At 41.1% G+C, this 12,922-nt stretch overlaps 1 protein-coding gene across 1 annotated transcript in view; it reads right to left on the bottom strand.

Moving 5' to 3' along the window:
- The window catches only part of LOC109921568 (probable E3 ubiquitin-protein ligase HECTD4), a 126,527-nt gene that overhangs the window by 111,251 nt on the left and 2,354 nt on the right, over positions 1–12,922 (bottom strand). The window contains exons 2-3 of the mRNA XM_048611736.1: positions 1,583–1,753; positions 1,291–1,315 (exon numbers count right to left, since the gene is read on the bottom strand). Coding sequence (XP_048467693.1) covers positions 1,291–1,315; positions 1,583–1,753 — 196 coding nt within the window. The remainder of the gene's footprint in view (positions 1–1,290; positions 1,316–1,582; positions 1,754–12,922) is intronic.

Here is a 12,922-nt window from a genome sequence, read left to right on the forward strand (position 1 = left end):
TGGAGGGATGGAGGGATGAAATGGTATTAAAAAATTAAGAAAGCAAGGACAGGTCTCAAAAAAATTAACAAGTAAAATCAAAGGAACACCCGAGGAGGTTTTCAACAAAGATCGGAGCAACAGATTAACCAAGTGATGAATCAATAAGAGGCTAAAAAGGTAAAGTGTTTCAAAATGAAGAATGAAGGAGGACTGTGAAGGCTGAGATGACATAAAAAATGAGGGAGGTAAAATTAAGATGTCTGCATGGTTGAAAACATGGCCCAGAGGAAGTGTTTCCCAGGCTGCTGGTGGAAGTAAAGAAAGTCTGATCATCATTTTTCAAAATCATGACTCTGGAACATTATTAACATTGTAATGTTGTTTTATAAGGGAGGAGGGATAGCCCAAGAAATTGAGCAGTCAGCTTAACAGTAGTGCTGGGCAAGTTACTGAGAAAAAGCAAACAACATGCTAAATCAGATTCAGCCAGATGAGCAACCACATTTTGGTGGATTTACAATTTAAAGTTTGAAAAATTTTGATGGAGTAGCTGCAGTAAGCCACTTTTCTTTGAAATTAATTGGTTGCTACAGCAATTTTGGTACAAGATGCTTTTTTCTTCAGCAGTGCATGGGGAAGCAATGGCCTAGTGGTATTATCTGTTAATCCGGAGACCCAGATAATGTTCTGGGTTCAAATCCCGCCATGGCAGATAGTGGAATTTGACTTCAATAAATATCTGGAATTAAGGAGTCTAATGATGACCGTGAATCCATTGTTGGAATAACCCATCTGGTTCACTAATATTCTTTAAGGAAGAAAACTTGGTACCTAGTCTGGCTTACATGTGACTGCAGAACCACAGCAATGCGGGTGACTCTTAACTGCCTTCTGGGCAATTAGGGATGGGCAATAAATGCAGTTGAGCAAGCAACGCCCTCATCCCGTGAATGAATAAAAAACAACTTTGTTGTTTTTTCCAAATATGATTAATGTTGGAATGTCTGTATGTGGAAATTCAATTCAATTTTTAGAAATAGGAATGCAAGTAATTTATTCTCCCTTTCCATCATTTTGTATCCTGCCTAGTACTTTCTAAACTACATACTAACTGCAACTGAAGTAACAGATGAACAACATATAGAACCTTGACTTAAAATAGCAGTATGAATTAGAGAACAGAACAGTGGTGAATGTTATAGCTCATGTTTTGCACTTCTCTTTCACAATATATATATTTATTCTAAATGTTTTTGAAAAAGAACGTAAAAGTCTAAATAAAATTCCTAAGTTAAGCAGTATGCTAACCTTCTAAAATATATTGGGAACAGCACTTGAAGGAGATATGCATACATATCACTACTCAATTATTCAAATCACAATCTTGATTAAGGATTTCAGTGATATATCATATCTACAGCGGATGTCTTCCATACAACTAAGTGTGAAAGCAATAGTCAAAACAAACTGGCAGTTTCATCATACAATAAATTTGAGATTTAAAAACAATACACTCTGGAAATGGAAGGTAAGATCATGACGGCTTAACAAAACAAACATACCTAAATCAGTTTCAGTGTAAAATTATGGAGAACCTTACCATAAGTTCAAATACATCCATGAATACAGAATGGCCCTTTGGAGTTTTCTCATTCAATCCTGCAGGAGACCAGATCCAATAGATGTAAGTTCCATCGGAGCACAGATGGACTGTGGTCATGTTACTGCCTACTGGGAAGTGATTCGGTGGCATGGACACAACCTGGGACACCTGGAGAAAAAGCAAACCAAATACTAAATCAGTTTCAGCCAGATGAACAGCTACATTTTGGAAGATCAACAATTTAAAGTTTGAAAAATCAGTCTGAATAGCTGCAAAGAATTGCTTAAACGGAAACATTAATGGTTCTCACAATGGTTCAATACATAGAAGTGACTTATCAATAATATAAACCAAAAGATGGTAATGCGAGATGTGCAAACTTGGATGATGGATGTATTCAAGCTCAGGCATGATTCCCTCCATGGACTATTTACTGACTCTCACCACTAAGTTTTGCAACAGTCATTTGAGGGATATATAAACTCCACCACCTGAAACGTCCAGGTTGCAGTCACTCACTTTGACCAAAGTGATTAACGTTAGCAAGTTTTATTATCGACTTCAAATTTTCCAGTTATAGTACAAGAACTCCGTATATTTCAAGCAGAAATATCAGGGCTTATTCACTATAACAAGAATTCATAATCAGCTATGAGTTCAGAATCAGTGTGATCTAAGGTTAAAGCTATTGCTAGTGTTCAAGTTGGGCAGTTACTTCACATGGTGAAGTTCAATGTTAGCATTTGTTTCAGGTGCCAACAGTCTACACATATTACACAACTAACTTGGTAGTAAAGCATCACTCACGCCAAACAGTAAAAATAATTTAGTTTGCATGATTGTACATCAATTTGTCACTTTTCCCTGTTAGGTCAACATGAATCAGCAATTATATTGTTTTTTCACATGACCGTTTTATGCTACCATAACAACATGATGCACAAGCAGTTGGAACAGTTCCAGCAAGTGCACAGTGAGAACGAAAGTGTATTCCAAAACTGAACTGCTTCAGAAAAAGAGAGTTGGAAAAAAAAAATTGAGAATAAAAATGTGACAGTGCTCCATTAAGTGTTAACAAACACAAGTTAAACAACTCCTGCACCTCATCCAATCTGATTTATTGCATCCGTTGCTCCCGAACGTGGTCTCCTCTATATTGGGGAGACCAAACGCAGATTAGGAGACCGGTTCGCGGAGCATCTGCGCTCTGCACACACCAACCAATCCAACCTTCCAGTTGCCATCCATTTTAATTTCCCCTTCCACTCCCTCGGTGACACATCCATCCTTGGCCTCCTGCACTGTCAGAGTGAGGCCAAATGTCAACTGGAGGAACAACACCTAATATTTCGCCTTGGGAACTTACAGCCCAAGGGCTTGAATATTGACTTCAACTTCAAAACCCCTCCATCTCTAGACCTTATCCCATGTCCCACCTCCCTGACCTGACGTACCCTAACCTGTCCATCTTCGTATTCACCTATCCGCTCCATCCTTCCCACTGACCAATCACCGTAACCCCTTACCTGCAAACACCTATCACCATCCCACCTACCTATCCCCAGCCACAATCCCCTCCCACTATTTATTTCTGGGCTCTCCTCCTCCTCTCCAGTCCTGAAGGAGGGTTTCGGCCCAAAACGTTGACTTTCCTGTTCCTCTGAAGCTGTCTGACCTGCTGCGTTTGTCCAGCTCCACTGCAGTACTTACTATCTCCAATTCATTTTGGAGACTAGAAGCTTTGAAAGAAACAGCACCGTGAATGATTAAAATTTATCTTCTGCAGCAAGTTTATTGCCAATTTCTAAGCAACACACCAACATATCAGTTTTGTGAACAGCACTGAATGTGCAGGTTAAGGAAGCAAAAAAGACAGACAAGATTCAGTGTTTTGCTTCACTAAATAAAATTCTAATGATTTAGAAAAGTTTGTGGACTTGTAAAAGATCAGTTGTAAATTGCTAAATATTGGTGGAATATTTTTATGTGCTGTTGTGCTTCTACTGTACTTTGAAAACAACCAATATGATCACAGAAGTGGATACAAATGAAATAATATGGATAGAATTGAATAAATAGCATGGGTAGAATGATATCAATGGCAGCTAGTTATTAGTCACTTTGGGCAAATTGTAAGGATAAACTGGCAGACAAGGAACTGTTTTAACAAGAAAAAGGATGACATTTACATATGAATTAATATGGGGGCCAAAAACAAAGTCATTTACTCAATACAGCTCAGGATTGACTCCACAAACGTAACAGATGCATCTGAAAATGGCAGAAGGGCAAATAGGTTATTTCCTTGTGCTGGTCTTATCTTTTTCTGAAAGTCTAATCTGGTGGCTATGTACATCACCACAATGCTGTTAGTGATGCTTTGACATAGCCACTCAATAATACTTACTGGAATCTCCCCTTCCCAAAGTATAATCCATCCCTCCAGTAGTTTTTTTTTAAAATTCACTCACAGGATGCAGGCATAACTGGCTGGGCGAGCATTTCTTGCCCCATCCTAGTTACCCTTGAAGGTGGTGGTAGACTGCCTTCTTGAATTCCTGCAGTCCATTGGTGTAGATAGATCTATAATGCTGTCAAGGAGGGAGTTCTTGGATTTTGACCCAGTGACACTGAAGGAATGGCAACATACTTTCCTGTCAGGACGGTGAGTGGCCTGCACGTAGTGGTTTTCCCATGTATCTGCTGCCGTGGTCACTTTAAAGCGTAGTGATCATGGGTTTGGAGGCACAGTCTAAGCAGCCATGGTGAATATGTGCAGTGCATCCTGCAGATGGTATACACTGCTGCTGAACACCGGTGGTGAAGGGTGTGAGATTGTGGAAGGGGTGTCAAATCAAGCAGGTTGCTTTGCCCTAGTTGGAGTCAAGCTTCGAGTCTTGTTGAAACTGCACTCATCCAGGCAAGTGGGGAGTTTTCCATTACACTCCTGACCTTCTGCCTAATAGATTTTGGACAGGCTTTGGTTAGTCAGGTGGTGAGCTTCTCGTTGCAGGATTCCTAACCGCTGATCTGCTCTTGCGGCCACCATATTTAGGTGGCTAATCCAGTTTCTGGTCATTGGTAACCTTCAGGATGTTGATAGTGGGGTTTCCAAGATGTTGGCAGAATAGAAAGTCAAGGGGTGATAGTTAGATCCTCTCTTGTTGGAGAAGGTTATTACCTGGCAATTGCATGGCATGAACATTACTTGCGGCTTGTCAGCCCACGCCTGATATTGTCCTGGTCTTGCTGCACTTGGAATACGGACTGCTTCAGTAGCTCAGGAGTCACAAATGATTCTGAAGTTTGAGCAGTCATTAGAGACAAAGTCATTAATGAAGCCGTTCGTGGTGGTTGAGCCAAGGACACTACCCTGAGGAACTCCTGCAGCTGAGATGACTGCCCTTCATAACCCCAACCATCTTTTGTTACAGGTGTGACTCCAACTGGCAGAGAGGTTTTGCTCTGATTCCTAATGAATTCAGTTTTGCTAGGGCTTCTTGTTGTCATAGTCAAATGCTACCTAGATGTCAAGGACAGCTACTCTCACCTCCCTTGAGGCTGGGTCTGTAGCAGGTGGTAAAGGAACGAATTGGGAGGAAAAACACACTTCACCTTATCAATCTGCCTGCCATAGCTGCATCCATCCACCCACAACAGTACTGGTAAGAATGATACTACAGAGAACTTGTGAAGCTGAAGTCCGTCTTCAAATCGAGAACATCACCATCACATTATGTGGCATTAACCAGCATGCTTGATAGCCTTCAAACAGATCAAGCAACTCAAGTCTGGACATCCATAAGCCACTGCACAATTACGAGCAACCAAACAGTACTCTGACACCTCATGGTCTGCAACCTCATGACTCTACATACCCCCATTCTGTCATTAACATCAAGCCAGAGGATCAACCGGAGTTCAAACAGTGCAGGTGGGCAAGTCAAGAGAAACACCTAGCATATCTAAAAATGAGGTGTCAACTAGGGTTCTTGGTGTGAAACAGCATAACCAGCAAGATATTGAGCTAAGCAATTCTGCAACCAATGGATAGGATTTAAGCTCTTTTGTCCTGCTGCTACCACTCATGAATGTTGGTGGACAACTAAACAACTCACTAGAGGGAGCTCCACAAACATCCACATCTTCAGTATTAGGGAAACCCACTACACCAGCATAAAAAAAATTAGGCTGAAGCATTCACAACACTTCAGCCAAAAGTGACGCATGTGTGATCCATCTTAGAATCCTCTAGAGGTCTGCAGCATCAAAGATGCCAACTAAATTCACTCCATATCAAGAAATGGTTGGAAGCATTAGGTATCACAAAGGTTATATCCCAAGCCAATAAAGTTAGCAGCTTCTGAGGCTTTTGGTTTTATTTTAAAGTTGGAACAATAGAAGCAACATGAATAGGTGGGGTCAAGCTCCCACAGAACCAGGATTTTAGTTTAACTTTCAGTAGCTGTTGGGGTTTGAAAGGTGCTTACATTTCTCACTGCTGCAGCAAAATGCTCGAGTTCCCTCTTTCTGAACTTTCTCTTGATGTTCTTTCCTTCCAGATCGGAGAAGCATTGTATGTGAGACGATCTATTTTACTGAATTTGCCTTTGCCAAGGGTGTTTTATGGAATGTTACTATCTGGGAATTGCTAATTAGTGTTAGTTAACATAAATGTTATCTTGTTATGTATTTCAATAGAATTGTAGTTAACTTTTTTTTTTAAAACTCTCATTTTGTCAGTATTTTAACTGGAGTGTAAAAATAAAGTGCGTTTTATTTCAAGCCAGTCAAATTGCATCAGGAACACAACACCTTACACTTGTCTTTGAAAATGACAAGATAGTTTAGACCCAATATTTTCTTAATACATTTTGACGGGGTTTGGTCTGGTCCATAACAGTACTGAAGTTGCACGCTCCAGAACTTGCCACACCACTAACCAAGCTATTCAAGGGCAGCTACAACACTGACGTCATGTGAAAAAATGTAAGACAAATCCAATTTAGCCAGTTCCTGTCCCATCAAGCCACTCTTGATCATCAGTAAATTGTTGGAGGGAATCATCCATGGTGTCATCGAGCAGCACTGATGCTGACATTCATAGATGCCACATGGTGTTTGGCGTGCAGGAATACTAACTGTGTGCAAGTGTGCATGCGCGTACGTGTGTGCAATAATTGAGACAAAGTTTCCTTGCAAATGTTTGACCTGAAGCTATGTGCATCGTAAGGTCTGGAGTGTCAGGATCATCCCCCCCGGAATGCTCCGATCATTGGAGGTCATGCCCTGACAGTTGAACAGGCAAGTGCTAAGGATAACAAAGGATGATATGATAGTAACGATTGTATCTCATGCAAGGTGCTTTCCTTACTGTCACACATGGTTTAGGTGGTAGCACTGCAACCCGAGTTAGGGACCTTGCTGTACATAAAGCGAATGCCATTTTTCCTGCAATACAACACTGACCAAAACTCAAGTTGTGCTTCATTGATTATAAAACACTGGAGACCTCCTGAGACTACGCTAAAAAGGCACGTTCCTTCTTTAGCTTTGGCTCCATTCCCTGGATATTCATGAAAACTCTGCAGACTCAACTGGACTAGCTGGGTGTTTGAGTCCTAACTTAATGGCCTGGCTTCAAGTTAAACAAGTATCTTGCATCAGTGGTAACTGTGGAGAAGGATATGGAAGATAGAGAACATCGGGAAATAAATAGCAACATCTTGAAAGATGTCGACATTACAGAGGTGGTGGTGCTGGATGTCTTAAAACACAAAGGTGGATAAATCCCCAGGACCTGATCAGGTGTACCCTAGAACGCCATGGAAAGTGATTGCTGGGCCCCTTGCTGAGATATTTGTATTATTGATAGCCACAGGTGAGGTACCAGAAGACTGGAGGTTGGCTAACGTGGTGCCACGATTTAAGAAAGGTGGTATGGCAGGGAACTATAGACCTGTGAGCCTGACATCAGTGGTGGGCACGTTGTTGGAGGGAATCCTGAAGGACAGGGTTTACATGTATTTGGAAAGGCAAGGACTGATTAGAGATAGTCAACAGGGCTTTGTACGTGGGAAATAATGTCTCATTAACTTGATTGGGTTTTTTGTAGTAGTAACGAAGAGGATTAATGAGGGCAGAGCAGTGGACACGATCTATATGCACTTCAGTAAGGCGTTCGAAAAGGTTCCTCATGGTAGACTGGTTAGCAAGGTTAGATCACATGGAATACAGGGACAACTAGCCATTTGGGTACAGAACTGCCTTAAAAGATAGAAGGCAGAGGATGGTGGTGGAGGCCTGTGACCAGCGGTGTGCCACAAGGAGCAGTGCTGGGTCCGCTGTTTTTCGTCATTTATATAAATGATGTGGATGTGAACATAGGAGGTACGGCTAGTTAAGTTTGCAGACGACACCAAAATTGGAGGTGTATTGGACAGTAAGGGTCACCTCAGAGTACAACGGAATTTTGATCAGATGGGCCAATGGGTTAAGGAGTGGCAGATGGGAGGTGCTGCATTTTGGAAAGGCAAATTAGGGCATGACTTGTACACTTAATGCTAAGATCTTGGGGACTGTTGCTGAACAAAGAGACCTTGGAGTACAGGTTCATAGTTCCTTGAAAGTGGAGTCACAGGTAGATAGGACAGTGAAGGCGGCATTTGGTAAGCTTGCCTTTACTGGTTAGTACATTGAGTATAGGGGTTGGGAGGTCATGTTGCGGCTGTATAGGACACTTGGTTAGGCTACTTGTAGAATACTGTGTTCAGTTCTGGTCTCCTCACTATAGGAAGGATGATGCGGGCGAGGGAGCTGAATAGGCTGGGGCTATATTCCCTGGAGTATCCGAGTCTGAGGGATGACCTTATAGAGGTTTATAAAACCATGAGGGGCATAGATAGGCTGAATAGCCAAGGTCTTTTCCCAGGGTGGGGGAGTCCAAAACTAAAGGGGCATTAGTTTAAGATGAGAGGAGAAAGATTTAAAAGGGACTTAAGGGGCAACTTTCTGGACATAAAGAGTGGTGCATGTATTGAACAAGCTGCCAGAGGAAGTAGAGGCTGGTACAATTATACCATTTAAAAGGCATCTGGATGGGGTATATGATAAGCAAGGGTTTAGAGGGTTATGGGCCAAATGCTGGCAAATAGGACTGGATTAATTTAGGACATCAAGATGGCATAGACAAGTTGAACCCAAGGGTCTGTTTCCGGGCTGTACAATCTATGACTCTATTTGTGACTGCAATCACATATCAGCCAGACTAAATAGGATGACAGGGTCCATTCTCTACAGAATAATGTCATAAAACTTGTCTGTCAATCTGACAACCATCACTGTCATTTTTATGACATCAGCTTATTATTCTAGAGTTGGCACTTCTAACTCTCCATTTCATCAACTTTACCTACCACCCAGATAGTTCTGGACTCACCACACATTGTTGTAAGAACTTATATCGTAAGTTTTGTGACAAAGAATCCATTTTCCACAGGTATGTGTATTATCATTGATTGTAGAGGCTGTTCCTAACATTCAGTTACACTTCCTTGCATTGTTTATTATGCAGAGGAAGAAAATAAGTCAAAGGAAATTGCTGGTCCTGTCTGAAGGTCTAGGGGCACAAGTTCAATGAGAAGTAATGCTTCAACCACCAGTTTTTCTTGCAAGGCTACACATTTCCGCTAAAAAGGAATCATGTACTAACTATGGGTTCAATTCAAGCCTTTCAAGACCAGTGAATATTTCAAGGTGCATGTTGTTTGATTGCTGGAAATGATATTCTAACTCAATGCATACTTTTTTAGTTTCTTAGAACCAATTTTTCAGTGGCGCACTTGACTGGGTATTTAATAAGCACAGGTTGTTTTCATAGAATTATAGTATCATACAATCCCTACAATGTGGAAGCAGGGCATTCAGCCCATTGAGTCCACACTGACTCTCCAAAGACCATTTCCTATCCTGTAACCCTGCAATTCCCATGGCTAATCCATCTAGCCTGTACATCCCTGAACACTATGGGCAACTTAGCATGGACAATGTTCCTAACTCACATATCTTTGGACTGCAGAAGGAAACCGGAGCACCCAGAGGAAAACCATGCAGACACCAGGAGAATATGCAAACTCCACACAGAGAGTCACCCAAGGCTGGAACTGAACCCAGGTCCCTGGTGCTGAGAGGCAGCAGTGCTAACTACTGAGCCATCATACTGCCCAAACATTCTGGGGTCACTAAGATGGCTCTGGCATTTCAATATTGAACAACACCTCATTTTTTGCTTGGAGACCCTGCAGCCCTATGGACTCAATATCGCGTTCAATAATTTTAGGACCTAAACTCTGCCATGCCCCAGCTCCCTGCCCAACACACCAGGCCTTGCTACCACATAGCCTACCATTACACACTACCTGTTATTAGTCACTAATAGTCCCCTTTAACAACTGTTCACCCTCCCAGCCTGGTCATTATCAACTCTGTCTGTCCACTGCTCTTCTCTCTCTTTAGGCTCTATCCTATCGTTTACTCCCTACCCCATTCCCTCCCCTTTTTCCCAGACACCATCAGTTCTGAGGAAGGGTCATCAGACCTGAAACGTTAACTCTGTTTTTTCCTTCACAGATGCTGCCAGACCTGCTGAACTTTTCCAGCAACTTTGTTTTTGTTCCTAATTTACTGCATCCACAGTTCTTTCAGTTTTTAATGTAGAATAATGCCAGCATTGTAGGCAGTCATTACAGAAGATCAGGATGTGACAACTACATTAAATGGATTCTTCACATCAGTTTTCACACAGATTCACTGCATGCATAAAAGACAAAAATTTAGAAAAACAACATGCTGAAAGGAACAGTTAGGATTAAATATTGATGAGGCTCTTAAAGTACAGTGGACGCATTCTCAAATCTTTTGAGGATGAAATTAGCAGTCTGCATGCTTTAAATAACAAATTATGTTATAAATTTGTTGGAAATCTTTGAAGAGGTAACCTAATTAGTTGAAGGAAGTAAATTGAAAATGTAGTTAACATGGGTCACCAAAAGAATTCAGATGCAAGTATTTCATATAAAGCTGTAAAATAAGGTTAATGCTCCCAAAACAGATGACGAATGCTCCTGATGAAATTAGAATTGCCTTAGCAAGACAAGACAGAGGGTGGTAACAAACAAATTCTCTCTGGGATCCTGCTAAATCTAATAGTTGGAAATATGAAACAGGGTGCCGCTACAAGTTTAAATTTGGTACATTTAAGGAAAACTGAAAGAAACAAGTCATCTTCAGAGAAACAGGAGTGGATTATCTGGATTGTATTGACAGAAGATGCATTGGAACGTCAAAATAAATTTCAGAATTTGTGGTAATTAAATATTTATAACATCAACAGATGTTTGAACAGGACAAGGATTTGGAAGTAATCACTGGTCATACCCTAAAAGCATCTGCTCAATATGACTGTTAACAAGAAGGGAATGCGGGTGCTGGATTCCATCTGGAACGCACTATTTTATAAGTCAATACAAGTCGCATTAATCAACAGGTCTGCAGTGAAGCCAGTCCTAGAATTTTGACAATTTTGAGCAATGTACTTCAAAAAGCATACTGACATAAAAGAACAACTTTGAACCAATACCAGCTCTCCAGGAACTAATTTCTAGAACTTGCATTCACCAAAGAGAGACTGAATGGATAAATTATGCAGATCTTTAAAATAATGAAAAGACTTCATTCAGTTGAAGAAAGAGAGCTACATGCACAATAAGAAAAATGACTACAGGGCACAAGTACAAATCCACAAAACCTTAAAACAAGGTCAGAGATGAAGAAAAACAAACTGTTGCCTTTCCATAGACACACATGGCAGATGCCCAGAGAAGCTGTGTGATGTCGTTCACCACTTGACACTTTTCAATGAGAGCAGAGTTGACATCTATTAAGAAAATAACTGAAGATTTTAAAGAAGCAGTGACACCTTTTCAAAAAAAAAAAAGAAAATTAGCAAAGGAACACTTAATTTGAGGATTAATAGGTGGCAGAGAGGAGTCTTTATCGTATGTGGATTCCAGACAAAGTACATTAAATGAGTTGAAAGTGCTATTTCATTTCTGTTTTATTTGACACTCGAGAGCAAAGTAGACATTGGAGCTGCATCGAGTATTTTTCCAAATTTAGTCACAGATTTCTGTGCTACGTATACACCAAACACTTCTTGTCAGTTGGAAAAAACCATGTAAAACAGAATTAGCAATGAACATTTGAACATATGAACATATGAATGCAATGAAAATGTGATCAACACACAACCTGTCATCAAGCAAACAATGTTTTTTTGTGTAATCATACTTTGTATAGATTTGTGCTCGAGACATGAGTAACCCAAGCGAGACTACACAATGCTCTGCCCTTTCCTCTCCTCAGGATATTAGGATTCAAACAGGTGGTCAAATTTTGTAAAATAAACTGCTAATTCAACATCTGGGAGTTAGAGCAATCTGCGTCATCTTAAGATTGGCGAATAGCTGATGTTATTCCTCTGTTCAAGGGGAGAAACAGGGATAATTCAGGAAACAATGGACCAGTGAGTCTCACATCAGTAGCTGGGAAGATTTTGGAGGGAACTTGCTGGAATAGGATTTACGCACATTTGGGAAAAACATGGCCTAATTAGGGACAGTCAGCAAGGCTTTGTGCAGGACAGGTCATATCTCACTAACTTGATTGAGTTTTGAGGAGCTGACGAAGGAAATTGATGAGGATAGAGCAGTGGATGTTGTTTACATGGATTTCAGTAAGGCTTGACAAAGTCCTTCATGGTAGGCTATCCAGAAGATTAAGATGCATGGAATCCATGGCAACCTGTTTGGATTCATAACTGGCTTGCCAGAGAAGGCAGAGGGTGGAAGGGTGTTCTTCAGGCTGGAGGTCTGTGATTAGTGATGTGCCACAGGGGTCTGTACTGGAACGTCTGCTGTTTGTGATATATATATAAATGACTTGGATGAAAATGTACATGGGCGGGTTAGTTTGCAGGCGATACAAAGATTCGAGGATTTGTGGACAGTGTAGAAGGTTCTCAAAGGATACAGCAGGATATAGATCAGTTGCAGTTATGGGCGGTGAAATGGCAGATGGAGTTTGATCCGGTTAAGTGTGAGGTGCTGCACTTTGGGAGGTCAAATGTTAAGGAAAACTATACAGTTAATGGCAAGACTCTAAACAGCATTGATGTACAGAAGGATCGTGGGGTTCAAGTCCATAGCTCCCTGAAAGTGGCCACTGAAGTAGATAGGATGGTAAAGAAAGCGTATGGCATATGGCATATGGCATGCTTGC

The sequence above is a fragment of the Rhincodon typus genome, chromosome 24, assembly GCF_021869965.1.
Source record: "Rhincodon typus isolate 14 chromosome 24, sRhiTyp1.1, whole genome shotgun sequence".
Lineage (NCBI taxonomy): Eukaryota > Metazoa > Chordata > Chondrichthyes > Orectolobiformes > Rhincodontidae > Rhincodon > Rhincodon typus.